At 49.8% G+C, this 25,649-nt stretch overlaps 2 protein-coding genes across 4 annotated transcripts in view; one reads left to right on the forward strand and one right to left on the reverse strand.

The window, feature by feature from the left end:
* Positions 1–7,931, forward strand: part of Gnaz (G protein subunit alpha z) — a 50,089-nt gene extending 42,158 nt beyond the window's left edge. Inside the window, exon 3 of the mRNA XM_021174092.2 lies at positions 5,949–7,931. Coding sequence (XP_021029751.1) covers positions 5,949–6,293 — 345 coding nt within the window. The 3' untranslated portion in view covers positions 6,294–7,931. The remainder of the gene's footprint in view (positions 1–5,948) is intronic.
* Positions 1–24,672, reverse strand: part of Rsph14 (radial spoke head 14 homolog) — a 76,668-nt gene extending 51,996 nt beyond the window's left edge. The window contains exons 1-5 of one of the 3 annotated variants that reach the window (XM_029482927.1): positions 24,644–24,672; positions 23,577–23,720; positions 22,252–22,499; positions 20,843–20,945; positions 16,132–16,250 (exon numbers count right to left, since the gene is read on the reverse strand). In XM_029482927.1, the coding sequence (XP_029338787.1) occupies positions 16,132–16,250; positions 20,843–20,945; positions 22,252–22,450 (421 nt within the window). In that variant the 5' untranslated portion in view covers positions 22,451–22,499; positions 23,577–23,720; positions 24,644–24,672. Of the gene's footprint in view, positions 1–16,131; positions 16,251–20,842; positions 20,946–22,251; positions 22,500–23,556; positions 23,721–24,643 lie in introns of all 3 variants that reach the window. The other 2 variants (XM_021174094.2, XM_021174093.2) reach the window with 2 other exon arrangements.
* Positions 24,673–25,649: the final 977 nt, after the last annotated feature.

Consider the following 25,649-nt stretch of genomic DNA (forward strand, 5'->3'; position numbering starts at 1 on the left):
ACCCATCCCACCATATAGAAGGCACCTACCCTACCCATCCCACCATATAGAAGGCACCTACCCTACCCACCCTACCCACCCCACCATATAGAAGGCACCTACCCTACCCATCCCACCATATAGAAGGTACCTACCCTACCCATCCCACCATATAGAAGGTACCTACCCTACCCATCCCACCATATAGAAGGTATCTACCCTACCCAGTGTCTGGCGAGCAAGCTTTGCCCTGGGCCTTGTGGGGGAAACAAGGAGACAGGATGGGTCCGTGTATAATATTCCCTAGCTCCATAGCTCACCCTGCAGCCAGCAGCAGTCAGATTCTATGGCACAGAAGGGGAGGCCTCACCGGGCCTCAGAATGTGGCAAACCTCCTACTTAATAATACTAGCATGTGTTCAGCATGAGTGGGTGTTACACATGGCCTCCTGGAACTAGTATGACCCTGGGTACGTGAACTAGCAGTACCCACTGCAGAAGTGTATACACCACTTGGCTGGGAAAGGATTAGACTGGACCAGTAGCTGAAGGACTGTCTACCTGCTGGTGTAGGTAGAACCCAAAGGAAGCTGGCATGTCCTGGGACTCCCAAGAAGAGTTGGGAATCCTGATGGGGAGAGCATCCCCAGGAAGAAAAGGCCTATGCGGCTACACACTCTGGGTAGGAGTGAGTGCTTGGTGGCTTCTAAGGCAAAGATTCACCACGTGGGCGCGGACCCTGGATGGCTGCATGGGTCATTCCCAAGCAGCAAGTGCTAGCTACTTCATTACTCACGCGTGGACCGCCACAGGAGAAGCTACCTTAGGTCAGGGGGTCAAACTGGCTCTGCTGCTCTTTCAGCTGGGGCCTTTTTTTAGTGGATGGTTTGGGGTTTGAAGCTTTTTATTTTTCTTAAGACAGAAGTCTGGCTAGGTTGTCCAGGCTGACCTCAAACTGGCAGCCCTGCCTCCTAAGGATCGGGGCATCTTTTCAGTTCTAAGAGGAAACCTGAATTCCGGGTACTTGACGTGAACCACAGCTGTTCATCCTGAGAACTTCATGGCTTGGACGGCACAGCTGTTTATCCTTCCATACGGCAGGGAGGAGGGAGTCATTGCAGACCCAGCACCGGGGTCTGTGCGGTGAGGTGTCTGGCCAGGCACAGCCAGGGGGATACTGAAAGTCTCTGACGTAGGTGCAGGGCTTGGGTCCCACATGACCTCCAGGTTATGTGTATATACACAGTTGAATGTTGAAAAGAAAAATCTTATCTCCGGGAGCTGCTGGCCTCAACCTGTTGTTATAGATGAGGGGTGTGAGGCACCGGGACATCAACCTCTTACCCCAAGTGACAAGCAAGGGACAGAGTGGTGTTCTGAGTGGTGGGACTGGCTCAGTAGAATCCAAGAACATTTAGAACGTGGGGGTGGGAGATCGAATACCCATCATGAAAGTCCAGATTTTATCCTTAGAAGCTTAGTCGGGATACAGAGAGACCACCGAAGGGGGATTTTTTAAATGGGCACAGACCTTGAATGTGTAACTAGGGACACTGTGTGTCACCAGGTGGGCAGAATGGCTAGCCTGACACAAACTCACCATGACTGCCACCCGCCTCGGAGGATCCATAGGTGCTGGTACCTGGAAGCTTTTGGGGGGCTGAACACCCCCAGATTCTCTGGTCAACATGTTTGAAGCTCCTTAGTAGTATGCCATAAGCTCCCCCATCATCCCCTGTGGTAAGAGACCCGAGTGCAGGCAAGCATCTGGGGCAGGGGAGTTCTGCGGCATTGAATATATATGGAGCCATCTATGCAGTTCAAAAACGACCAAGAAAAGGCTGGAACCCNCCCTGGGGGGGGGGGGCATTACCTAGCCTCACTGTGGCTGACACGGCTTGTTAGCAATCGCTGTTTCCCACCACCAAGCAGCAGAATTCCCACATCGCCCGGGCTTCTGTCGGAATCATCTGCTCTGTGTTATTTATATAAATGAATGTTCAAATGAACCCCAGGTTCCTAGAAGATACTATTTCCATAGCAAGAGGGCCCCTTCGGCGAGCTGAGTGGTTAATCCCCAGCTGGCCTCACAGCAACGACTGACCACAGCATTCCCACCGTGGCAGTAACCACTGGTGGCTGGAGAGGTAAAGGGAAGGGGGATGCCCTGCCAGAAGAGAATATTTTGTTTCTTTACCAAGCTCTGACAAGTCAATGCCATCCTAGGGCTTGGTGTGAAGAGGAAGCCTCCCCACCCCCCACTTCCACAGTGGGCTATGGCTCGCTTGCTCACAGCTCCTCAGACAGCAGCATCAGAAGAGAATGTGCTGTGTTGGGCTAGTACAGCAGTTGCTCCCAGACTAGGGGTGCAGTAAAAGTGCCCACCACACCACCTCTAGGAGCAGCTCCGACCCCGGAAACCAAGCAGATGTAAGTAGAGAAAAGGTAGGGGAGACACCCCACAGGCTGACTGGGGGCAGAGCCAGCTGTGGTTTAGGGAGGTAAGCAGCAGCCTCTCGGAAGAAGGGGCCCGAGGTGATACCCTCACCCAACAGGAGAGGCAGAGCATGAATGGACGAGGCATGTTGTAGGGGTGAAGCTCTGAGGCCAGGCAGAAGGCCAACTTCAGCCCTTCCGTTATTACCCTTGCATAGCGTGGCTGCTAGAGTTACAGCCTGGAGTGGCATGGCACCTCCACTGGTGGCCATTTGAGGTGACAGGGTGCCACTGTGCTCATGAGGCTCCAAGAGTGCAGATCCCACTGTGAATCTGGGCCCGAGGGCACTGGACCCATCCGTGGGCACAGGAGGCTCGGGATGGGCACCAAGTCAGGAGACAAGGCAGGGCTCCCGCCATCACCTCTGATGGTGTTCTTTTTGGAGCCAAAGGCAAGACCCCTCCCTGGCCACCGGATCCTCTCATCAGCCTCACTGGGGCAAGGTCCTGATTGTGATTGCCCATGGTTCTTTGTCCCACCTCTGCCACAGAGTGGCAGACAGTCCCAGAGCCTCTTGTCTCCAGACAGCCGCAGGCAGGACACAGTACTGGCCTCTCTTGCTGTGGGTCCTCACATTGAGAGGCCATGTACTGGGGCTACTCTATCCAGGCTGTGCCTTCTAACTGACCCTCTTGATTGGCTCCCAAGGCAGGGTGCATATCCACTTTACTGGGATTCAATGCTCTCACAGGGATAACAAACCCAGTATCAAGAATCCCTCCAGAGGACAGAAGGAAGTGGTTAGCTCTGAGACTGCCTTCACGCCGGAGCCCCATGTCTCCATTAGCCTACAAGCCAAATGCATAGCCAGTGCCACAGCAGGCTTTTCTGAATCCTACTGGGCAGGTCCCAGGAGTTGAAACGATGGGGACAAATGTGATTTGAGGCACATCACCTCCCAGGAGACTGCTAAAGTGATGGTCCACCAGTGTGGTTCTGGGGTCCTCAAAAAATAAGAGGAGGTTATCAGGAAACCCGAGCTTGAAGCTACGGCAGAGCCTGGGTTGCAAGGATGAGCTGGGATAAAGGAAGGTCTCGGACTTCCCAGATACCTGCTCTATCATTTGTGCTGTCTGCCACCCTGTAAGCTAGGTGTCTGGCTTCCATGATCGCTTGAGTCTCCAGTGCCAAGGCTTAGTCATGCAGGGTCCCCAGAGTGTGAGAGGTACCAGCAGGGAAGTGGTCCAGGCTGCTGGCGTGAAAAGGAGGCCATGGTGCACACAGATGGCTTAAGACAAATGGAAGGAGCTGAGGCAGTCTCAGGGATGAGACAGTTACCACCACTAGGCGGTCCTTTGGCCCTACCTACTGCTACCCTTAAACGCCTCTGCAGCTGAGCTCTTCCCATAAGCATCGTCCTATGAGGACTTGGCCAGCAGCTGCACTATTACAACTGATGTGGGCCCAAGAACCTCCTCTGCCATCTCCACAAGTGACCCATCGGAGCTAAGGGAACCAGCACCCATACTCTGTGCTTCCTTAACCCCGCCCCCCTTCTGGCCAGGGCAGGCCCCCTCGTCTCCCTCTAGACAGATCCCAGGATCCCTGCCGAGGCCCACAGCTCTGAGACCTCCATCTAGCGTGAGAGGCATGGCCCATGCACCCAGGACGTGCCCCGCACGCCTGCTCAGTGACTTGAGAAATACGTGCTAATAGCCATATCTGATACAGAATTTGAAGTCAGAAGCAAAAGCCCCAATTATGACATCATTTCTATGAGAAGTGACAGCCCCGTTCCCACAGTCATCTTTACACCACAGTTTCCAGGAATCCATTAGAGCTAATTATTCTCCCTGTAGAATGTGACATCCCTAGACCACCACCTACTGATCTCGCTCTGGGAACATCACATCCAGGTCTGTGGCTCAACTGCAAAGGAAGGCGCCCGCTCCCCTCATGGACTGCTGAGCTTGGGACCCTGCCTGCTTCCTGTTTCTCAGCAGAAAGGCCAGTTTAGACCATACCGAGGCCTCACTGTTGACAGGTTTTGCCATTCTATATTGACTGTATCAACTCTAAACACTGGATTTGCAAAATATAGTCTTCCGGGTAGCCAAGTCTCGTGATAATGACAGGTACCTCTGCCCGCCCTCCCCTCTCCTCACATCTGCTTCCTCCTTCAGCAGAAGCACTGCCAAAGCCTGTGCCTCGGAGAACACGGTGGCTGGAACGCTGGTTTCTGTGTGATACCCTGGAACTCTGCCTCCAGGGCAGAGGAGCACAGGCGCTACAAGCCCACAGCTCCTGTGCGGGACCTACAGCCCATTCCCTGCCTCTCCATGCCTCAGTTTCTCCAGAGGGAGATGGAAAGGTGTGAGATTTGCACAGGCAGAACCACCTGCTCGCAACCATCACCTCTGACACTGCTGATGTCACTGGCCAGTATCTCGGTTGGTGACAAAATATAACTGGTCTCAGGCATATCTAGGAACTTGGCTTGTTTGCTGTCTGAGTGCCGGGCAGCCTCTACCAGCAGTGACTCCAGGTGTGGACAGCTACTTACTTCAGAAATAAGGTTTGTCCATGGGCTGAGAGGCAGGGGTGCGCCTTAAGACCCAGAGTCACTACGCACATTATATGTCCTCAAAAAAAGAAGAGAGGCAAAGAATGGAAGGGACCAGGGGCCACAACTCTGTCACTTGGTCACAGCTCTTTCCTAGGATGTCACCTTCACGCTCTATGTGCAGGCCTGCCTGCCTGCTCAGCCACCATGGCCAGACACCCAATTTTGTGTGAACCCTTGAAGGTCCTGAGAGGGAAAGGGACGTGGTGCAGTGAGAAGCTGCTGTCCCAGCTTACAGAGACTCAGGCTGCCCCTCTGCCATGCCAGGTGGCAGAACTGAAGTTTCAGAGGATCCTGTAAAATCTGGAGAAAGTGTTGAAGCTCTCACTGAAGAAATGGTTCCCAGGGGAGACTGGAGCTTCTAAGTGTGGGTGTGGAGAGGGCCAGGAGCTAGCACTGTTGGAAAATACATCAGAGTAAGAGTGGAGGGTCCTGCATCCCCAGGGTACAGGCCAACTAGCCTGGGTACTGACTGCCTCAGCCCTCATACCACATACTGAGGCCACTGAGTATCATTGCCCAGAGGAAGAGTCCAGAAAAGGCAGGGGTGGCCTTTTAGATACCCAAGATGAGTGTGTTCCTGATGGGGACACACTGATTTGACCTAAGCGAGGGAAGATTCCTGTCAGGAGCAGGATGCAATCTCAGGGCCTAGCACTAAGTGGGCAGTCTCAAAAATGAGTGCCCCTGGAGGGCTGTGGGTCTGAGTTCCCTATCTACCTACCTACCTACCTATCTACCCATCTATCAATCATCTTTCTATCTATCTATCTATCTATCTATCTATCTATCTATCTATCATCTATCTACCTATCTATGTATCCATCCATCCATCCATCCATCCATCCATCATCTCCCACTCTCCTCATTGTGAGACTAACAGCCACACTTTCCTCCTCACAACTGCAGAGCCGAATGGCGGAGAGCCTGCGCCTCTTTGACTCCATCTGCAACAACAACTGGTTCATCAACACCTCGCTCATCCTCTTCCTGAACAAGAAGGACCTCCTGGCGGAGAAGATCCGGCGCATCCCGCTCAGCGTCTGCTTCCCGGAGTACAAGGGTCAGAACACGTACGAGGAAGCCGCGGTCTACATCCAACGTCAGTTTGAGGACCTCAACCGCAACAAGGAGACCAAGGAGATCTATTCTCACTTCACGTGTGCCACCGACACCAGTAACATCCAGTTTGTGTTTGACGCAGTGACAGATGTCATCATACAGAACAATCTCAAGTACATCGGCCTTTGCTGAGGAGCCGGGCACAGCCTGCTCGCCTGTGGTGAAACCCACGGGGTGTCACACCCCACACCTCATGCTCGAGAGGCCCGATCCAGGGGCAGAAAACGGGGCTTGAAGAGTGTGTCCCCACCCCACCCCCAGCCTCTGCCTTCTTGGCCCCACATCTCTGCAAACATAAATATATTTGGATAGATTGCTAGGTAGGTAGACACACACACACACACACACACACACACATCTGGAGAGGGCATAGTTCTCCAGAGAGTCAAGGTTTCCTGAAGTTTTCAAAAGCTGCTGTCACAATTTCATTCTGAGGCCATCTTGCCCCTCCCCCTTCACTCTGCCTTCCTGAGTTGGCCCCACTCTGCACGGGAGGGAGGGCCCACCTTAGACTGCTGGGGAGAGGCCACAGGGCTGGGGGCCAGGTCCGGCCAGCTGTGCCCATCGCCTGGGAGAAGGCCAGCTCACCAACTGAGCTCTGGACTGGGGACTACCGCTGACCAGGAGGGAAGCCTGGAGCCACACCCGACTCAGCCACTCTCCGTCACATTCGTCCTGTACCTAGGACCGGAGGAAAGACGTGACTGCTCTAACCGGACCTCTGACTACCGGTGGCTTTTACAAAAAACAGCTAAAACATACGCAGCAAAAAAAAAAAAAAGAAAAAAATTAACACAGGATAATTAGTGTCACCGTTTATTTCAAATTAGGCCAGCTGGGTTTCTAGCTTTTCTTCTACTGGTCTGATGTTTTATAAATGGAAACCTGGTTTTTCTTCTCTGGCATCCTCTTTTTTTTATTTTTATTTTTTAATTTTTATTTTTGGCCAAATATTATGTCTCACAGAGGGAAAAAAAAACTACAGACAATTTCGGATGTGATTAGATATTCTTTTTTAAATGCGGATTTTCAAAACATATTTCATTTCCAGTGTCCCTTTTGTGTCTGGCTTGCTGAGTATAGAAGCTGTCACCTGGACGATTCTGCTCCTCAGCTCCAAAGAATTCTGGGGTAAATGTCCCAGGCCAACCTCACGGGACATATGTACATAGGTCTTCGCAATGTTCTCTTGTTACTGGTGCCGTTTTCTGCTTTGTTTTTTTTTTTTTTTGTTTTTTGTTTTTTGTTTTTTTTTTAATTTAAGAGAGATAATCGTGATGTATTTAAAGAAGGTCCTTTACCTAGGAGCGAATGAACAATAGCTAAATGTCTTGGTATTTAAAGTGTAAATTATCTATGGCTTTGCCAAATGAAGGAAGGGGGTGGGCAAGAGATGGAACTCCCTGTCCCCACACACTTCGCGTCCAATGTGGGCTGGGGGGCTGCTCAGACTCCTGTGAAGGCACAGCTACAGTTGTGGCCTGAAGGAGGCCCAGCTGGGACTGTGCGCTCCCGGCCTTCTAGCCCCACAGCCCACAGACACTGGTCTTGAGAGAGCCTTGGCTGTGTATCAATTACAAAGCCCTGCCAGCAAGGGGATGGCACCACTGGAGCTCTTGCCAAATTGCTCTCAACCCTGTATTTGGTACCGGTGTGTCCCAGGTCAATGTACAGAACTGCAGCCAAGGAGCTAAGGTGTAACAGAGAGAGAGAGAGAGAGAGGAGCCGGTGAACCATATAAAAACTCAAAAGATTGTCTACTTTAAGAAATAAAATACCCTGAACGGAGCCAAACTCTGTCCCTGTGTGCTGTGTGTGGCTCGTGTGTGGCTGAGCTTGGTGACATCTAGAGAGCAGCTAGAGACACCTTCCACTGTAAGGCCCCTCCCCATCCCTCCATGAGTACATACGTGCACAGGTAAAGTAATTTTGGGTTGAACGCCAAGCAAGGATAAACTTAAGGCTACAAGAGAGAAGAGAGATCTGCCAGGCCCACTGTGGCCTCCGGTAATAGAAGGTTGCCCATGATGATGTCACTGCCCCCCTTCTGCTGCACCCAAGGCCCCACCCAGCACGGGTCCAGCTTGTAACCTTATTGGGACTCCTTTATCCTACAGATAACTCTCCAGGGGTGTGGGTCTGTAGATCCTATACTGCCCACTGGTGTAGTGGTGTTCAGAGGACCTCAGGGTGATTAGATCAGTGTACTGATAGAAGCCAAGGAGATAGATATGCCCGGGAAGGGCCTCCTCCAGGTGAAATCAGACAGTCGCCTTACAATTTAACGAAAATAAAACGTATCTCTGCAGATGGCCTGTGGTGACCCCCCCCCCCTTACAGTCCGGAAAGTCGAGGAAAGGGGTCTAAGGTCAAGATCAGGAATCAAGCAGTGAGGGATTCCCTCAAGTCGGGGTAAAGCACTTTTCTTCGTGAGGAACCCAGGAGTAGGGTGCCTGGAACCACAACCTTGCACTGCCCCAAAATGGGGCGGGAAACCAGAATGAGCACAGAGGGGCCACTGTCTCTCCATGGAGAACTCCACACAGCCCTGTGGGGCAGAAGACAGCCACACAAAGGTGCTCAAATACAGACACACAAGACCTGGGTCTCTGATCCACGTTCTACGCTTCCACCCATGTGGGCATCTCTCTCACATGTTCCCATGTCGCCAATGGCAAGAACCCAAGGGGGGAGGGAGGGGCTTTTGTTTAAGGAGATAAAATGTTCAGCTGTAAGTCATTGAGACTTACTCTGTGCTTTTAATACCAACTGTGAGGCAGAAAAGTAACTTCACTGTGCACATCTTTAACCTAAAAATACACCGCTGACGGGGAAAATAGATTCTGCCTCCCCTTGGTGTGTGCAGAGATCCGAGGAGGCCTGTCCCCGGAGCCTCCTCTTATGATCCCTCCCAGCATTAGTTCCTTGTCCTGTCGCTGCGATCAAGATACCCGACAGAGGCAGTTTAAGGAAGGAAGGGTTTTGTTTTGGCTCACAGTCTGATGTCGCAGGCCATCATGCCAAGTAAGCCACAGAGGTAAGAGTGGCTGGTCGCATCACATTTGTGATGTCAGTGCTCTCTTGCTCCTGTTCGGAAACCAGCGTGGTGACAGGGTGCTGCCCAGAGTCAAGATGGGCTGTCCCTCTCCAATTTACCCAATCTTTCACAAGCTTGTCCAGTGGCTAGCTAGGCTAACCCATACACTCAGTGAGCATGCCCAGACCATACAGACCCTCAGTGAGCATGCCCAGACCATACAGACCCTTAGTGAGCATGCTCAGATCCTCATCTCCTAAGAGCCTGGATTCTGTCAAGTTCACAATCGAGATCAACCATCCTATCCTCCTCAGATGCCCGTTCTGGGTATCGTGCTGAGCTCGCTGCCTGTCCACTGTAGCTCACCTGCGGCAGTCTGTCCTTCCTTCCCTCTTGCTCTCCATCCTCACAGTCCTCAGTATGTCCATCCCTCAGGATCAAGCTTAAACCCATTTCAGCCTGTGTAGACGTTTTATCCCTCCCTAGCTCACCTCCCTACACTCGCCCATTCCCAGGGCAGCATAAGCAGATTCCATTAATTAGAGTCCATATAATATAGCAGTTTCCAGTGATTCATCGGCGATGAACCGTCTGACCCATCTCCTTCCTCCTAAGGGCACAGGCGGACCTAAGAGGCCCAGGGGAGTCCTACAGGGTAAATACCGATGTCCAGCTTTAGCAGGGAAATTGGCAACAGGTCTTCCAAAGGAAATTAAGTGAGAAGCTGGTGACAGGAACCACTGAAGGGGCTTGCCGATGCTCTGCTGGCACTGTCTAGCCTCCCTCCCAAGACACACCACCATCGGAGATCACCACCTTCCTCAGTGGCTTGTACGGTCACTGATGCAGGGCATCCTCGATGGTGGCGGCCCTCGACAAGCAGTGCTCCGCAACGCACTCCTAAGATGCTATGATCGTTGATTTTGCTTTACAAAAGGGGAAACAAAAGGGCGTGGGAAGTTGGCTCAGTAGGTAGAGTGCTTGCGGCTCAAGCGTGAAGATCAGGGTTCAGTTCCCAGCACTGACGTGAGAAGCTGGGCATCATGGTGTGGGTTCGAAATCCCAGTGCTGGAGAAGTGGAAACTGACAAGGGTTCAAATCCATGGTGCTTACTGGCCAGTCAGCCTTGCCTATATTCCAGTAAAATTCCCTGCCCCGAACCCCCCCACACACACCAAAAAACAAAACCAAGTGGACAACTCCCAAGGACTAACATTTAAGGTTATCTGTTGCCTACACCACACATGCATGCACACACGCACACACATACACACACACACACACACACATTGCCTATGTGCACACACTCCCAAAATATCAGAGACCCCAACGGGGACAAGCAGCATGGCAAATGACTTGGCTAGTCTACAGCAAGGAAGGATTGTGTGTAGTCTGTCTAGGCCCTAGAGAAAATACTAGACATCCAGGACAAAATGGGCAGTGTGTGCCCAGCTAGCACAGGGATGAATGTCATGGGGAGGCAGGGGTAGCAGCACTACACTATGATGATAAGAGGATAAGCAGCCTCCAACGGCTGGGTGGCACCCTGAGGGACTCATCTCACCAGCAGAGGCCTAACAAGGAGCATAGCCTTGAGTATGCCCCCAGAGGCCCCCGTCCCTGTGGTGATTCCATTGGTAATAGACTATTTTGAACCCTGGAGACACTATGCAAACCTAATGAAAAAGAGCTGATTAAGCCAGCTTCTCCTAAGAGCAACAGTGAGGCTAAGTTCTGGGACCCTGGTCAGTCCTGATAGGGATGGACAGGAAAAGGCTCTATCCCACTGGAGGTGCCGGGGGAAGGGGGTAAGAGTGGAGAGAAGGGGGGTACCCAGAAACTCTGATAACAGGGAAATAAATAGGTCCTTGTTGTCAGGCATTATCTTAAAGGTCAGGGACAGGAGCAACTTGGGCTGTTGGGCTAAGGACACATGCCATTTTCAAAACAAAAAAAAATCCCTGCCATTCAATTTTGCCAGGGATGACTCGGGAGCCAGATGCTGGGATGAAAGCCTGCTGGCTCAGAGAGGCAGAGAAAGCACCCAGCTGACCTTCCTACTCCACTGGCATCCCAGAAGAAGAAAAGCTGCTCCCCTCACCCCAACTCCTCCTCCTCCATACTGTCTTAAACATCCTTCAACTCCTAACACCCTCCTTTCTCTTCTCTGGGTTTACTTATTCCACTCCCTGTCAACCGGTCGGCCGGTCGGCCGGTTGTCAACTTGCTCGGCCTCTTGACCTGTTGTTAACTTTATTTAGCTCTTGCTTACAGAAAGCTCTTGGATGAAAGGTTTGTGCTAGGGCTGAGCCACACCACTACCTATTTACAGTCAACAGAAAGCTCTTGGGTTGAAGGTGTGTGCTCTGGGTTGAGCCACGCCATGAGGATTTTCCAGTTCACAATCTTGGGGTCCACAGTGTGATTAAATATCCAGCAACAGACATAGGTATAGTGTCAGATGCAGGAGTATGTCACCTGCCTGGGGCTAAGCTGTCCATTGAAGGGAAAGTTTCTCCATCAGTCCATCACTTCAGGGAATGACCAGTCCCAACAGGTTCATCCCCCTGTGACAACAGCTTCCCAGACCCCAGTCAAGCCCAGACAGTATGACTCCAGGGCAGCTCTCTACAGCATCTCAGGCTGGTCAGGTTCAAAACCACATACAAGACATCTTCTTGTGGTACCCAGGCCCTGCAGTGGGATTGAAAGATGCTGCAAAGCTGGGGAATGGTTTGTGATTACGTCTGATCAGTCAGGGCCTTGACCCAAGTCCGGGCATCCCACATCGGGGCCAGATACGGTAAGTTATACTACCACCGCTACATCTGGGCCAGGGTCTGAGAGCCTGGCACAACCGGAGGGAGTTACATGAAAATGGACCAGGCCAAACTCACCCAAATACCCAGCCAGTGCTTGACACAGAAGAGGATCCTGGGTGGGCAATCAAGGCCACTAGTTTCTAGGGAACGTGGCCCGGCAGCCCCTCTGTGGCATTTACCTATTCTGTTTTGGTTTCTCCTCTCATAATAGGGCAACCCCTTAGGGCATGAGACGGCCCGGGCCCTAGTCCTGGTGCACCCCCTGCTGGTTATTCTGGGAACAAATCAGACCTTGGTAGCAGCAAGGATTCAGAAGGAAAGACCTTTGCCGAGTACATCCACCAGCTAAACAATATTAACTACACTCAAGGTACTCCAGAGGCAATGCCATAGGAGACGCAACTAACAAAACAAAACAAAGAACTTCTAAATGCTGCCATTGACAAGGAAACCCCATAATATATGCTGCAAGCTAGCAAGTCAGGTTCCCACCAACTAGCAACTGCCTAACGTCACATACTAATAAGAGGGACGTTTGAAGAAATCCATGCCCCATCCAAAGCCCAGCTAGGACACTGTGGGGTACAGCCACACCACTGAACCCAAAAGCCACAGACAGCACCCGAGTGATCCCAAGATGCATGCACCTCCCCAGGCACGGACCACACTGCCTCCCTTCCTCTGACAACTTACCCAACATTACCCAAGCCCCTGATGCCAATCTCTCCACCAGGCTTCCCTAGCCTGCCTTCTGGGGACCTCACCCGCAGTGATCAGCACCCATCAAGGCAAATGGCTCACACTGAGGTCTTCAGAAAGGCTTGTGTTGGTTGGGCTTGTCAGCCCAGCAGACTCCCAGTGTCGTTTGAGTTCTACAGAAAGATGGGGAGCATCCGATAGAACCCAGGACACTTTCAGAACCCTGGTAGTATTGATTGGCGGCGAGGTCTAGAAGGAAGATGGGTAAAGCTCTATTGTGGGTACAACCTTCGCCAGCTGCACGGGAAAAGTAAGGCTGTTTCCTAGGAGACACGGCAGACCGTCTTCAGGAGCTCAGGATAAGTGGGACTGTCTTCTCTAGCGATCCCTACCTCAGGGGGGAAACACAAAGGCAAAGATGGCGAGACCAACTTCCAAGTGAAGAACTTTAGGGCCAACCGAATAAATAAAGAGAAGCTTACCTATCTCATTTAAAAAACAAAACAAAACAAAACAAAAAGCTGTCTCTGGACTGGAAGGGTTTATTTGGTCACGGACCCCAGAGTCATCCGTTATAGGGAAGGCTCAGCAGAAGGGGCTTGAGGCATTTGCCACGTTCATGCTCACAGTCAGAGAGCAGGGAGTAAACAATACGTGTATCCAAGCACACTTTCTCCTTCTCGTCTGGATCCCAGCTCAGCAGCCCAGGGCTTGATACCACACACAGTGAGTGGGTCTTCCGGCCCCAAACAACGTAGCCAAGATAGACCCTCACACGCATGCCCAGAGCCCATCTTCTAGATCCTAGAATCCAGGTGATTCTAGAGCTCATCAAGTTGGCAGTTGAGTAGAAAAGGAACGTACTGGCAATGTGGGTCCCAGCTCCCCCAGAGGCACTGGAAAGAGAGGAGCCAGGGGTAAGGCTGATTCGTTCTCACTGGTCGTGCCCGTGGACAACATCATACAACAGTGAGCTTCCAGAGCATACCATTGGGTTAGCTGACAGGATGGCGCTGGCTGGGGAAGGGCAGGCTGGGAAGCAGTTGTGATAGCCTGCAACAGTGAAGCAAGCGAGCATCTAAGGTGTGGTGGCTTGAATATGCTTGGCCCGTGCAAAGTGGCACCATTAGGAGGTGTGGCTTGGTTTGAGTGGGTGTGGCCTTGTTGGAGGAAGTGAGTCAGTGTGGGGGTGGGATTTTAGGATCAAGATACAGAACGCTCATCTTCTCTAGCACCATGCCTGCCTGGACGCTGCCATGTTCCTACTATGATGAAAATGGACTAAACCTGTGAACCTGTAAGCCAGCCCCAATTAAATGTTGTCCTTTACAAGAGTTGCTTTGGCCATGGTGTCTCTTCACAGCAGTAAAGCCCTAACCAAGACATGAGGCCAACATCACCTTCACCGGCAGACTCTAGGGGCATCCCTCTTGTGTACCAGGTAGGTCTGTGCAGAAATGTCCACTACTCTTTCCCTGTGCAGCCTGGAAGTGGAAAGAGCTAGCATGGAAACATGTTAATGGCATTTGATACAACATGTGTACATCTCTCAAAGTTGTAATATTAGGGCCAGTGAGGTGGCTCTGCAGGTAAAAGCACTTGCCACACAATCCTTGTCACCTAAATTTTATCTCTGGAATCGTGTTTTTTAAAAAAGCAGATGCAGTGGCAAGAATCTGTAATCTAAGTATTCCTAAGGCAAAAATGGGGGAACCAGAATTACTCAGAAACCCATGGGCCAGCAAGCCCGGAGTATGCAGGACAGCAAGCAGCAGGAGCAAACCAGATCTTACCGCCTCAGCAAGGTGGAAGGCAAGAACCAACTCCTCAAAGTTCAAAAGTTGCCCTCTGCCTGCCAGCCACACATAAGCCATAACACACACACACACACACCAGCAGCAGCATCTTCATCATCATCATCATCACCATCATCAGCTGTGGTGCTTTGTGGAGATTTACATCAAAAATATAAAGCCGGGCGTGGTGGTGCACGCCTTTAATCCCAGCACTCGGGAGGCAGAGGCAGGCGGATTTCTGAGTTCGAGGCCAGCCTGGTCTACAAAGTGAGTTCCAGGACAGCCAGGGCTACACAGAGAAACCCTGTCTCGAAAAACCAAAAAAAAAAAAAAAATATATATATATATATATATATAATAAGTTTTAAACGTATAATATTACTTCTTGGGGTACTTTTAAGCTGCCAAGGGATACATCCAGCAAGACCCACTTAACACAGATTTAAAATGCAAAACAACATTATACATTTTTATATACTGTGTATATGGTAAAAATCTATGTACATGTTGTAGGGTTATAGTAACCAAATTATTAATATATCAGGGTAGACCATGAGGAAGGGTACTGTGTGGGAAGAGATCCAGAGGGTACTTGGACTTTATCTATCCCTTAAGTGGGTTCGGACAATCAGATGTCCCTCGGCAGCAGAATGGGTGAGCTCTATGCTCTATGCTCACTTCATGCAAGTCGGAACCTCCAAAATTCACTTTTGATTCAGAAATGAAACACTAACTGAAAGCATGTAAAATCTTTGGAATAGTATAGACTAGATATTCCCGTTTTCAGAAAGCTTTAAGAGTCATAGACTACGCTGGGAATGTATGCTCCGTGGTGGAGTTGTCAGTCAGCACATGGGAATGCCTGAGTTTAATACCAGTACCCCCCAAACGAAAAGGTACCAAGCAATCCAGCACATAACCACAGAAGGGGGTCACCCTGAGGAAGAGAGCACATACAGAAGGGGGTCACCCTGAGGAAGAGAGCACATAGCCACAGAAGGGGGTCACCCTGAGGAAGAGAATCGGGTCTAGAGCCACCGGAAAGCCGTGGAGTGGTGGGAACAGGCTGCAGGGTTCTTCTTTGTGTTTATTTATTAGAAGTTAACCAAAAACATTGACTTATTTGCATTATTAGAGATGGATGATAGGATAGAATTCAGGGTCTTTATCCTACTTCTGAGCTACACTCCCAACTTTGTAAAAACACATCAGTACTTGGGAGGCAGAGGCAGGAGGATCTCCGAGTTTGAAGCTAGCCTGGTCTACAGAGAGAGTCCCCGAGACAGCCGGGGCTACACAGGGAAACCCTGTCTCAGAGATAACACCTTCCTCCCCTCCCCCCAATTTTTTTTGGTCATATCTTAACAAAAATGTAACTTTGTTGCTGCTACTGCTGCTGCTACAGATTTGAAACAAAGTCTTACTCTGATATCCAGGCTGATCCTCCTCTCTGCTCAGCCTCTGGAGGAGCTGGGGTACAGCCTGCACCCATGTCCCACTCCAAGGTCATTTTTAAAAAAGTACTGAAGGCTGTGACCTAAGGCCTGGCACAAACTGAGCAAAAGCAGAAGACTGCAGACAGTTGTCTACCAAATCCCATGTGCACGCAACTCTACCTTTAGGCAACTGTGCCAGATGCTTGTATGCCTGGTGTAGGTTCTCCCGGCAGAGGGTCTGGTGATCGCTCAGCAGGAGTGACAGGGCTTGGATGATGTCATGCTTTAAGAAGCCAACTCTAAAGAAGGAAGGTGGGTTTTAGACACAAGACCACCATTTCAGTTTTCTTAAAATATATTTATTTTATGTGTATGGGTGTTTTGCTTGCGCGCGCGCGCACGCGTGTGTGTGTGTGTGTGTGTGTGTGTGTGTGTGTGTGTGTGTGTGTCACATGTATAGGTGATGCCCAAAGAAGTCAGAAGAGAGCATTGGATTCCCTGGAACTGGAACCACCATGGGGGTGCTGAGAATCGAACCCAGGTCCTCTGCAAGAGCCACAAGTATTCGTAACCACTGGGCCATCTCTTCAGACCCAATTTCGGTTATTTTAAAAGCCAAATACTGTTCTATTGTATAAAGACAGCATGTTTTCATTATCCACTCATTGGTTTATGGGGGTGTAGGCTGTTTCTGTTTGCTGGCCACTGTGAACAAAGCAGCAAAGAGCACAAATGGTCAGTTACTTCTGTGGTAGAATGCAGAGTCCTTTGGGTGTGTGCCCAAGAGTAATATAGAGCCAGATTGTGTGCTAGATCTATTTCTAGCCTTCTAGGGACCAGCCACACTGATTTCCATAGTGGCTGCACCCAGTGTGCACTCCACCGGCCTTACATCCACACTAACATTCATCATCGTCGTTTTTATTTTCTCTCTCTTAGCCATCATGACGGGAGTAAGTTGAAATCCCAAGGTAATTTTAATATGCATTTCCCAATAGCCTAGGATCTTGAAAGTGTTTTAAAATACTTCTCGGCCATTTGTATTTCATCTTTTGAGAACTCCCTGATTAGTTCCTGGCCTCATTTTTTAAACCTGGGTTGTCTTCTTGAGGTTTTGGGGTTTTTTTTGGGGGGGGGGGTTCTCTGTATAGTTTAGCTATGACAGGTATAGCTAGTGAGTAATTTTTCCCAATTCTGTAGACTGCTTCTTTACTTGAATGGTGGTTTTCTTGGCAGTATAGAAGCTTTGTAGCTGCGTGAGGTCCCATTTCTTAATGATTGGTCTGAATGTCTGCACAGCCAGTGTCCTGTGCCAGTGAGTTCAAGGATAGCCCTTTCTGTCAGATTCAGTGTATCAGGTCTTTCGTTGAAGCCCTTGGACCATTTGGAGTTAAGTTTTGTGTGTGGGGGTGGGGGTGTGAAATAAGGTTATATATAGTTCCATTAGCAGCATATTGATGTTGATGTCTTTTCTCCAATGTGTATTTTAGGCTTTTTTGTTGTTGTTGTTGTTGTCAAAAATCAGATGACTCTAAGAACCTGTGCTTATATATGGTTTCTCAGTTCTGTTTCATCGGCCAATGTGTCTGGTTTTATGCCCATGCAAATGTGGTTTTTATTACTATAGCTCTATAATATAATCTCTGGAGAGTTCAGAAATGATCAGGTCAGTGGGTCTGCTGGGATCCATACTATCTCAGGCAAACGCCAGAGAGATCTGCCACACTTAGAAGCCCAGACCAGCCCCGTGGGAAGTGGCACAAGGAACCTGTAACCCACCTTGCCTGCCCTGTGGGGCTGAGCTCATGGCCTCTCTACAGGCTTCTGGGGAGACATTGCACAGGGCCCAGCCCCGCCTCCCCTCCTCCTCACAGCTATTCACTCTCTTCTCCCAACTGACTTCCGACTTTGCTGGCAGCCAGCTGCTTCCCTCGAGACCCACGGCTGCCCTCTACGCTTGTTGTAATAACACGTAAGTTAATTAAATATTAGGTAAGCCAATTAGAGAAAGGATTGTTTTTATTTCCTCTTGATACATCTTTGAATGCTTTGTAAAACCTCAAATGGGTCTCTTGAAAATGTGAGACCACTGTAAGATATTCTACATTGGTTTTTTGTTTTTGTTTTTGTTTTGTTGTTGTTGTTGTTGTTTCTTTGTTTTTGTATGTTGACTGTTTTAATAGTATCTTCCTGATCTGGGTGTGATTTCAAGGAATGCACTGCAAATCAAACAGATGGTTTAAGCAGAAAAGACAATAGCAAGTACCACCTGATGAACCCGTATCCTAGAAAAGGCCTGGATAAGGATCTGAGTTCGAGGCCAGCCTGGTCTACAGAGCCAGTTCCAAGACAGCCAGAGCTACCCAGAAAAACCCTGTCTCAAAACAAAAACAAAAATCTTACACAAGGGTTGGCAAATGTCTTCTCATTTGTGTTTTGTACTTAAGGATCAACTTAAAGGAGCTATTTCTTTAATTCTTCGATTGGGAATCATGCCTTTTAAGTAGACAACAGCACCTGGAATGGAGCCTTCTGAGGTCACCCCTGTCAGGGTGGGTTCAGGAATAAAGGCATGTACAAAGAAGCGCTGAGCTAAGCTGGCAGCACAAAGGATGCGCCCAGCCAGTTACAGTGCCTCGACATTGGTCAGAGCTTAATCTTATGGTATGGTTTGCTCTGTTCTGGAAAAGGGAAATTGCAGTCGGACACACCCATGCAGGGTTGCTGCTGCATTTCCTATGCCCGCCACCTCCAAATCCACTCCACATCAAACATGCTCTGAAAACATGCAGGTGTCCTTCTCGGTCCCAATTCCTAATTCCCTGGAGCCTCTGGCAGGAGGATCACTTGTACCCAGGAGTTCGAGGTTAGCCTGCGAGACACAGCAAGATGGAGGGAAGGAGAGAGGAGAGGATGGAGGGATAGTGGGAGGGACAGAGGCTGGGGAAAGAGCTCACTGGTAAAACATGAAGGGAGATTTAGGATGTGGAAGACCAGCAGAAAAGGAAGAAGTAAGGAGACAAGACCAGCTACCAGATGCCGTAGGAATAAGAAAGCTGGTGATCTACCTGCTTGGAAATGTCATGATGGAACCTATGATTCTGCATGACGAATATTTGATGACAGTAAAAAATTTCAAAGGTGAAAACACCTGGAGAGATAAACTCAAAATGAGAGAGTGACTTGATGGTGTGGCAGTCAATTAGAGGGGCAAGAGCTAGGTTGCCAGGGAGCTTCCTGTCTACTGGGGTGCAGCATGGATTACCGAGGTGCCAATCTGCCATGCTTCAAGGGCCATCCTTGTCACGCCTCCTCGTCACTCCCAGGATGCCTTGGTGAGAGAGCCTCAACACAGGAGGTTCTGGGTAGTCACTTAGGGCTTGGTGAGCCGCTGGGCATAGTAGTGACGTCACCACTGAGGGCTCAAGATGTAGATCAGTTCTAGGGTTGCTTAGCAAAATCAGAGCCCTGAAATTCGATGCCTATCATCCCAAAAAAGAAGGAGTAGGGGAGAGAGGGAAGGAGGGAAAGGGGAGGGAGAGAAGGATCGAAGGGAAAGAAAAGGGTGCGACATGTACTGGGGGCGTGCCGCCACTGAACTTGGGAGTGGAATTTAGGGTCCCATTTGCTTGGGACCCTTTGACTTCTTTATCTACTCTAGTGTACAGGGGAAAGGCTAAGTTTAGAATCCTACCCTGAGCACACCCTTGTGGTGGGGGACAACTTTAAGATGTATTTTGGATCAGTTCCGTGGCAGGAAAGGCATGTCAAGTGGGACAGGCTCCTTTCTGTGATATCGGGAGCTTATATCTTAGCAAATTGGGAGGGGGGAGCTGACGACAGTTGGACCCCCCCGGCTTGGCTGTGCCGCTACAAGAACCCATGCCAACAGCTCTCTGCATGACAGCTAGCTAGCCCCCATATCCAGAGGTTCCAAAACATCCCCCAAACATTAGGGCTTCTTAATGTCTAAGCAAAACCCAGCCTTGAGAGCATGGGGGGGGAGGGGGGCTCAAGTGGCTTTCCAGTCTCCAACTCCAGAATAGTATAGTCTCCCTCTCCCCAAGGTTATCTTAGACCAGCAGGTCTCAGCCTGTGGGTCAGAGCCACCGGGAAACTCCTATCTCCGATGGTACAAACATTGGAGAACACATTTCCTGATGGTCTTAGGAATCCCTGACCACAAACGTATCTTCGTTGCTTCTTCAGAGCTGTAATGTTGCTACTGAGTGGTGCCTCGGTTCCTAAGACCATTGAAAATATAGGGTTATCAATGGTCGGGACCCACAGGCTGAGAACTGCTGTTTTAGACATGGTAAGTGGGATCAAGAGATCTGGCTAGGTTGCAAAGCAGGAGAGGCTGCTCTATCACCAGCAGGACAGAGCCCTACATCCCTACCTCACCGCTCTGACCACAGCATTGAACCTACCTTTTTAAATTAAGGCTCAGACTGACTGTGTATCCCACCACCCACGCCCCCACCACAGCTCCTGATCAGTGTCCGGCTGAAGCAGGTCTAAGGAGGTCACTAAAGGATTGGAACTTTCTTCCTGCTTTCAGATGTGAGAAGCCCGGAGCCAGGGGCTAACATAAAGATGAGTCTAGAACAGAACAAGAGTACAGCTTGGAGGTAAGGGGGCCTGTGTAGCCTGCATGAAACCTTGGATTTAATCCTCAACACCAAAAGAGGTTTGGAAGAGAATCCTGCTCAGCCACCATGGAGCCAACCAAACTGCCCTACAGAGAGAATTGCCATCCACAAATAGAGGCGCCACCAGAGACCCGTGCTCTCCGTAAAAAAGATCTCTCAGGGTCACTCGAGGACGTCTTCCCGGGGTGGAACAGTACAATTCCTATCAGGGACATAGGTTTCCATCAACAGTTGCCCACCTGCCTACGTAATGGGTGGCCATGATGTATAGAACCTCCGTGGTCTTTATCCGTACCAGGTTATCATCATCCCGCAGCAGGGTCTTCAGGCTCTCCAGGCAGCCTGTGGGGACAGGAAAACTTCTGAATGTCTGCCAGTCCAAAAGACAATCAGATAGAAGTCAACCCATGACCCCGTGTTAGGTAACAGGAGAGGACCAAAGGTCTGTACTTTGGCTTTGCAGGAACCAAGTCAGCAGCACAGCATTTGTTAGTGTAAGGAGCTCACACCCAGAGTCAATCCTATTTAAGCATCCTCATAATTCTTCCATCCCCACCCCTGGGTATGTATGTATGTATTTTTGAGACAGTGTCTTACTGTATAGTTCTGGCCATCCTGGAACTCACTATGTAGACCAGGCTGCTGGCCTCAAACTCATTGAAATCCACCTCCCTCTGACTCCTGGGTATTGGGAATAAAGGCATGCGCCACTATACCCAGCCTTGTGTGTCCCTCAGCCCCACCCTCCCACCTCCAGAGCTGAGGACCAAACCAACCTAGGACCTTTTGCTTGCTAGGCAAGCGCTCTACCACTGAGCTAAATCCCCAATAAAATAGGAAAAGTCATATTTTCCTAATGGTTCCTCCTCTTGTAGTCAGTCAACCCTGGGGCTAAAAAAAAAAAAATGCCCTTGACATTTCTTTGATCTCAGGAGAGACATGAGGTCAGATTGGAAACCTGCCACATGCAGGCAGAGGGTGCTGAGGTCAATTCTCAGCGCCCACATCGGGCAACTCACAACTACCTATGACTTCAGCTCTGGGGACCAGGCGCCCTCCTTGGATTCACAAGCACTTACCAACCTACAGACACATCCACATAATGAAAAAAAAAAAAAAGATACATTTCACAAACTAGTCACTGTGCCTTTGAATTGGCTAGATCAAGGGATGACAGATTTAGCATATAAAGATCCAGCTTAAATTTTTAAGGATTTACTTATTTTATTTAAAATTATATCTAGGTGTGTGTGTGCAAGTGCACATGGAGGACAGAAGCCTCCGTTCTCTGGAGCTGACGTTGCAGACGGTGTGTGCTCTCTGATGTTGGGTCTGGGATCTGAACTCAGGTCCTCTGGAAAAACAGCAAGTACTGTTGAGCACCGAGCCATCTCTCCAGCCCATCCTATTTAACTTATTGATTAGGCAACCTTAGATTCACACCCCTCCTGAACACTGAGTTTCAAACCTGTAAATTGAAAATGTGTCTTCTCTTGGGGGGTAGCGCTGCGCTTGGAGACACGGCTGGCTTGAAATCCAGCTTAATAAGTAGCAGCTCTTACTCCTGATGCCATCCGATGTCTGAACTACATCAGCCCCTCCCTCCCCGCCCCGCCAGCCATGGTTACCGGGTGTGTGATGCTCTCACCTATATTGATGGCCTCGTAGACATACTCAGGATCGTGCATGAGGTCACACAGAGCCACTAGGGCTTTCTGCCTTGTCAGGAGATCCCCTGACTGTAGCTCCTCGTTAAGCTTGCTCAAGGCCCGGCAGCCATAAGCAATGGCGGCTTTTGTGGGGTCGATGTCAGGAGGCATATACATGGAGATGCGGGCATGAGCCATCTTTTCACACCTGCCAAAGGGCTTTGAAAATGAACCTCTGTAGAAACTGCTAATAAAAGAACAACAACAACAAACACTGAGAGAGAGAAAAAACTGTCATTATTCCTATTATCATGTAGAAGCTGATCCATCTCAGCCTCAAAACTGTCTGTGAAGACAAACAGGGTGGATGCTTTCATCTGGGTTTACTGACGAGCAAACAGGGGCTGACCAGATTTCTCAAGGTCACGGCACAGGTGTGGCCCAATGACAGAAGAAACTGCTTGGGATACTTGGTAGATTGGTTCCTTAATCACAGGTACCAAAATGGGGGCAGGGGTGGGGCGGAATAGGCCAGCCAAGTAAAAACCAACATGTGTTCTCCTTTGATGCTCCTGCTTAGCTGGTGACAGCAGTAATTTGTGACTGCCAGTTAGATAGATACTAAACTGCTTAAAAAGAGCCGTCCATGTTTATAAGTAAGGAAATAGATTTTTGGCTAGGGAGTTGGTAAAGCTAGAAACTATCAAATAGATGCTCTGTTCCTTCCTGTCAGGGACATGCTTAGGACACTTTTGCAAGAAGGGATTAAGGTTAAAGAAGGATTTCTTGTCCCCCACACATACACTCTTTGAACAACCATAGGCAATGTGGCTTCAGAGTTAAGACTGGGATACAGTCCCGGGCCACGGGCTATCCCTGACAAGTCATTCCCTCTTCTATATGCATCATCTGTCCTTCCAGCACTGCTGTATAACTGATACCCATGAGCCTGGCTGGCCAGAACTTGGAATATATTGATTGTGGTTATTATCCTGATCACTATTGCAGAACCAGGCAGGACTCAAACTCTGAAGTTAAAAAAAAAAAAAAAAGACAAGGCAGGCCACCAGCCAAGACAGGGAGGAAAAGCCCCAGACTGGGAAGGTAACAGCCATCTCTAAAATGGGGTTCACTCCAGGGGATCTTAGTCTCTGAGACATGGGCTGCCCTCCTATAAACGGCACACACTACAGGAATCCTGCTACCAGCAGGAAAGGCGAGACCCAGGCTGTGAGGGCACCAGCCCCGTGTGAATGGAACTGGGTGGGTCAGGAAGCCCCCTATGCCCTGTGCCAGGCACCCACCTCACAGATGCCTCACTTGCCTCAGTGCGTGAAGTTTCCTGGTGTCTGCCAGCTAGAGCGCTCGGCCCATTACCAGGCGACCTGGTTGCTAGGAGACTGCCAGCGTCTGCAGCTTCCTGGTCAATACTCTGGGGAGCCAAGGCGCAGGCGCAAAACGACTAAGGCTAATAAGCCCAGTGGAGAAGGAAAAAAACAACATAATTTTACAATGTTACTATGTAGAACAAAGACAAGTCTCCTTGGTGGTACAGATTTACTGTGACCTTTGCATGCTTTGGGCCATCCGGGTTAAGAAGGAGTAACTTTTTACAGTTCAAGGCTAAGAATCTCAAGGAAATTCAGTTGCTTTCTCCGAGTCACGTAGACCTGACCCCAGAACTGCCTGGTCAGGGCCCATATTTCTGCAAGCTGATCCAACCAGTACATACTGGCTGAAGTGGTTTTCTAGGCCCCCAAGACCACCTGCTTAACATCTCCTTGGCTCCCCAAAGACTGTCTCCTCACCCGAGTCTGGGTGGTGGTGCATGCCTTTATTACGGGCTACATGAGAGGTAGACACATACAATATAGCAAGACCCCATTACACTCTCCATACACATAGGAGGGTCCCACCTAACCCCCTCCCATATACATACAACATACCAAAACCCTACCTAGTGTACTACACATGATATAGCAAGCCCTGACCAACTTCCCTAACATATACACATACGCCATATGGAGACTTTACATAAACGTGCATGTGCGCACATGCGTGCGTGTGCACACACCTCCCCCCTAAGACCTTGCACAAACTCAAACACACACATAATGTAACAAGACATCTGTCTGACATCCCCCATAGCCACAACTCAGTAAGATCCGCCTAACCCCCTTAACATAGCAAGACCTTGCCTGTGTCTGTTCCATTTACTGCCTCTCTGTACCAAGCATATGCCAAGAAGCGTTTGATAAATGCAAAATGAGTGACTTATGGGCTTGAGTTAAGTTACAATTTAAAAGCATTTTTTTCTGCAAGTCACACATTACCAAATGTATTAGTTACTCTTTCCTCGACGTGAGAGAATGCCTGGGAGAAGCACCTTACGTGAGAAAAGCTTTTAGTTTGGCTTGGAATCTCAGGAGGTCTGACCCACGGGTGCTTGGCAGACTATGGCAGTGGGAAAATATGAACTATGAACCAGGGATGGAGAGGAGAGGAGAGAGGAGAGCTATTTCTAAGGACTTCCCCTCGGTGACTTGGCCCCTCCCACAGCCTGCCACTTCCACCAGCCGGGGAGCAAGTATTCAAAGCATTGTAGTTTCCCTTGTTCTTAGTCGGGTCAAAGGTCACTAGGAGAGAGGTCACCCATTGGGCGCATTAGACAGTTTTTTTTGTTAGTATGACGAAAAACCAGACAAAAGGCCAATTGAGGGTAGAGGGATTTATTTCAGCTCACATATTGAGGGTATGGTCCGTCATGGCCAGCAAGGCAGGACAGCAGAAGTGACTCTGAGATCTGACTCTTCACCTTCTGGTAACTCGATGGAACTAGGCGCACTCAACTTATATTCAGGGTAAGTGATTCTCAGTTAAAGCTCTCTGGAAACATCCTTACCGACCACCGCAGAGGCGTTCACCTGAGGGTAACTCTAAATTCTGCCAACAGAGATGCTCAAATATGGCAGACTTAACAATAGTTTCCCAGGAGTTGGACCTTCCAGCAGTGTCAGCCCGATTTCCCATGCTGCACTGCGGGCCTTTCTCTTTCTCTTCCGGTCCCAGGTGCTGCAGGAGCCGCAGGTTACCGTGCAGACATGGCCAGATCCAAGAACCACACCACACATAACCAGTCCTGCAAATGGCACAGAAATGGCATCAAGAAGCACACACCTTTAATCCCAGCATCTGGGAGCAGAGGCAGGCAGATTTCTGAGTTCGAGGCCAGCCTAAGAACTACAGAGTGAGTTCCAGGACAGCCAGAGCTACACAGAGAAACCCTGTCTTGAAAAACCAAGTCCAATCCAATTGCGCGCGGGACCTGAGACTGCATTAGTTAGGGAAGCAGAAACCGGCCTGAGTAGGGCCACAGGCCTCATCCGGCCGGATCAGC

Source organism: Mus caroli, chromosome 10 (genome assembly GCF_900094665.2).
Source record: "Mus caroli chromosome 10, CAROLI_EIJ_v1.1, whole genome shotgun sequence".
NCBI classification, from domain to species: domain Eukaryota; kingdom Metazoa; phylum Chordata; class Mammalia; order Rodentia; family Muridae; genus Mus; species Mus caroli.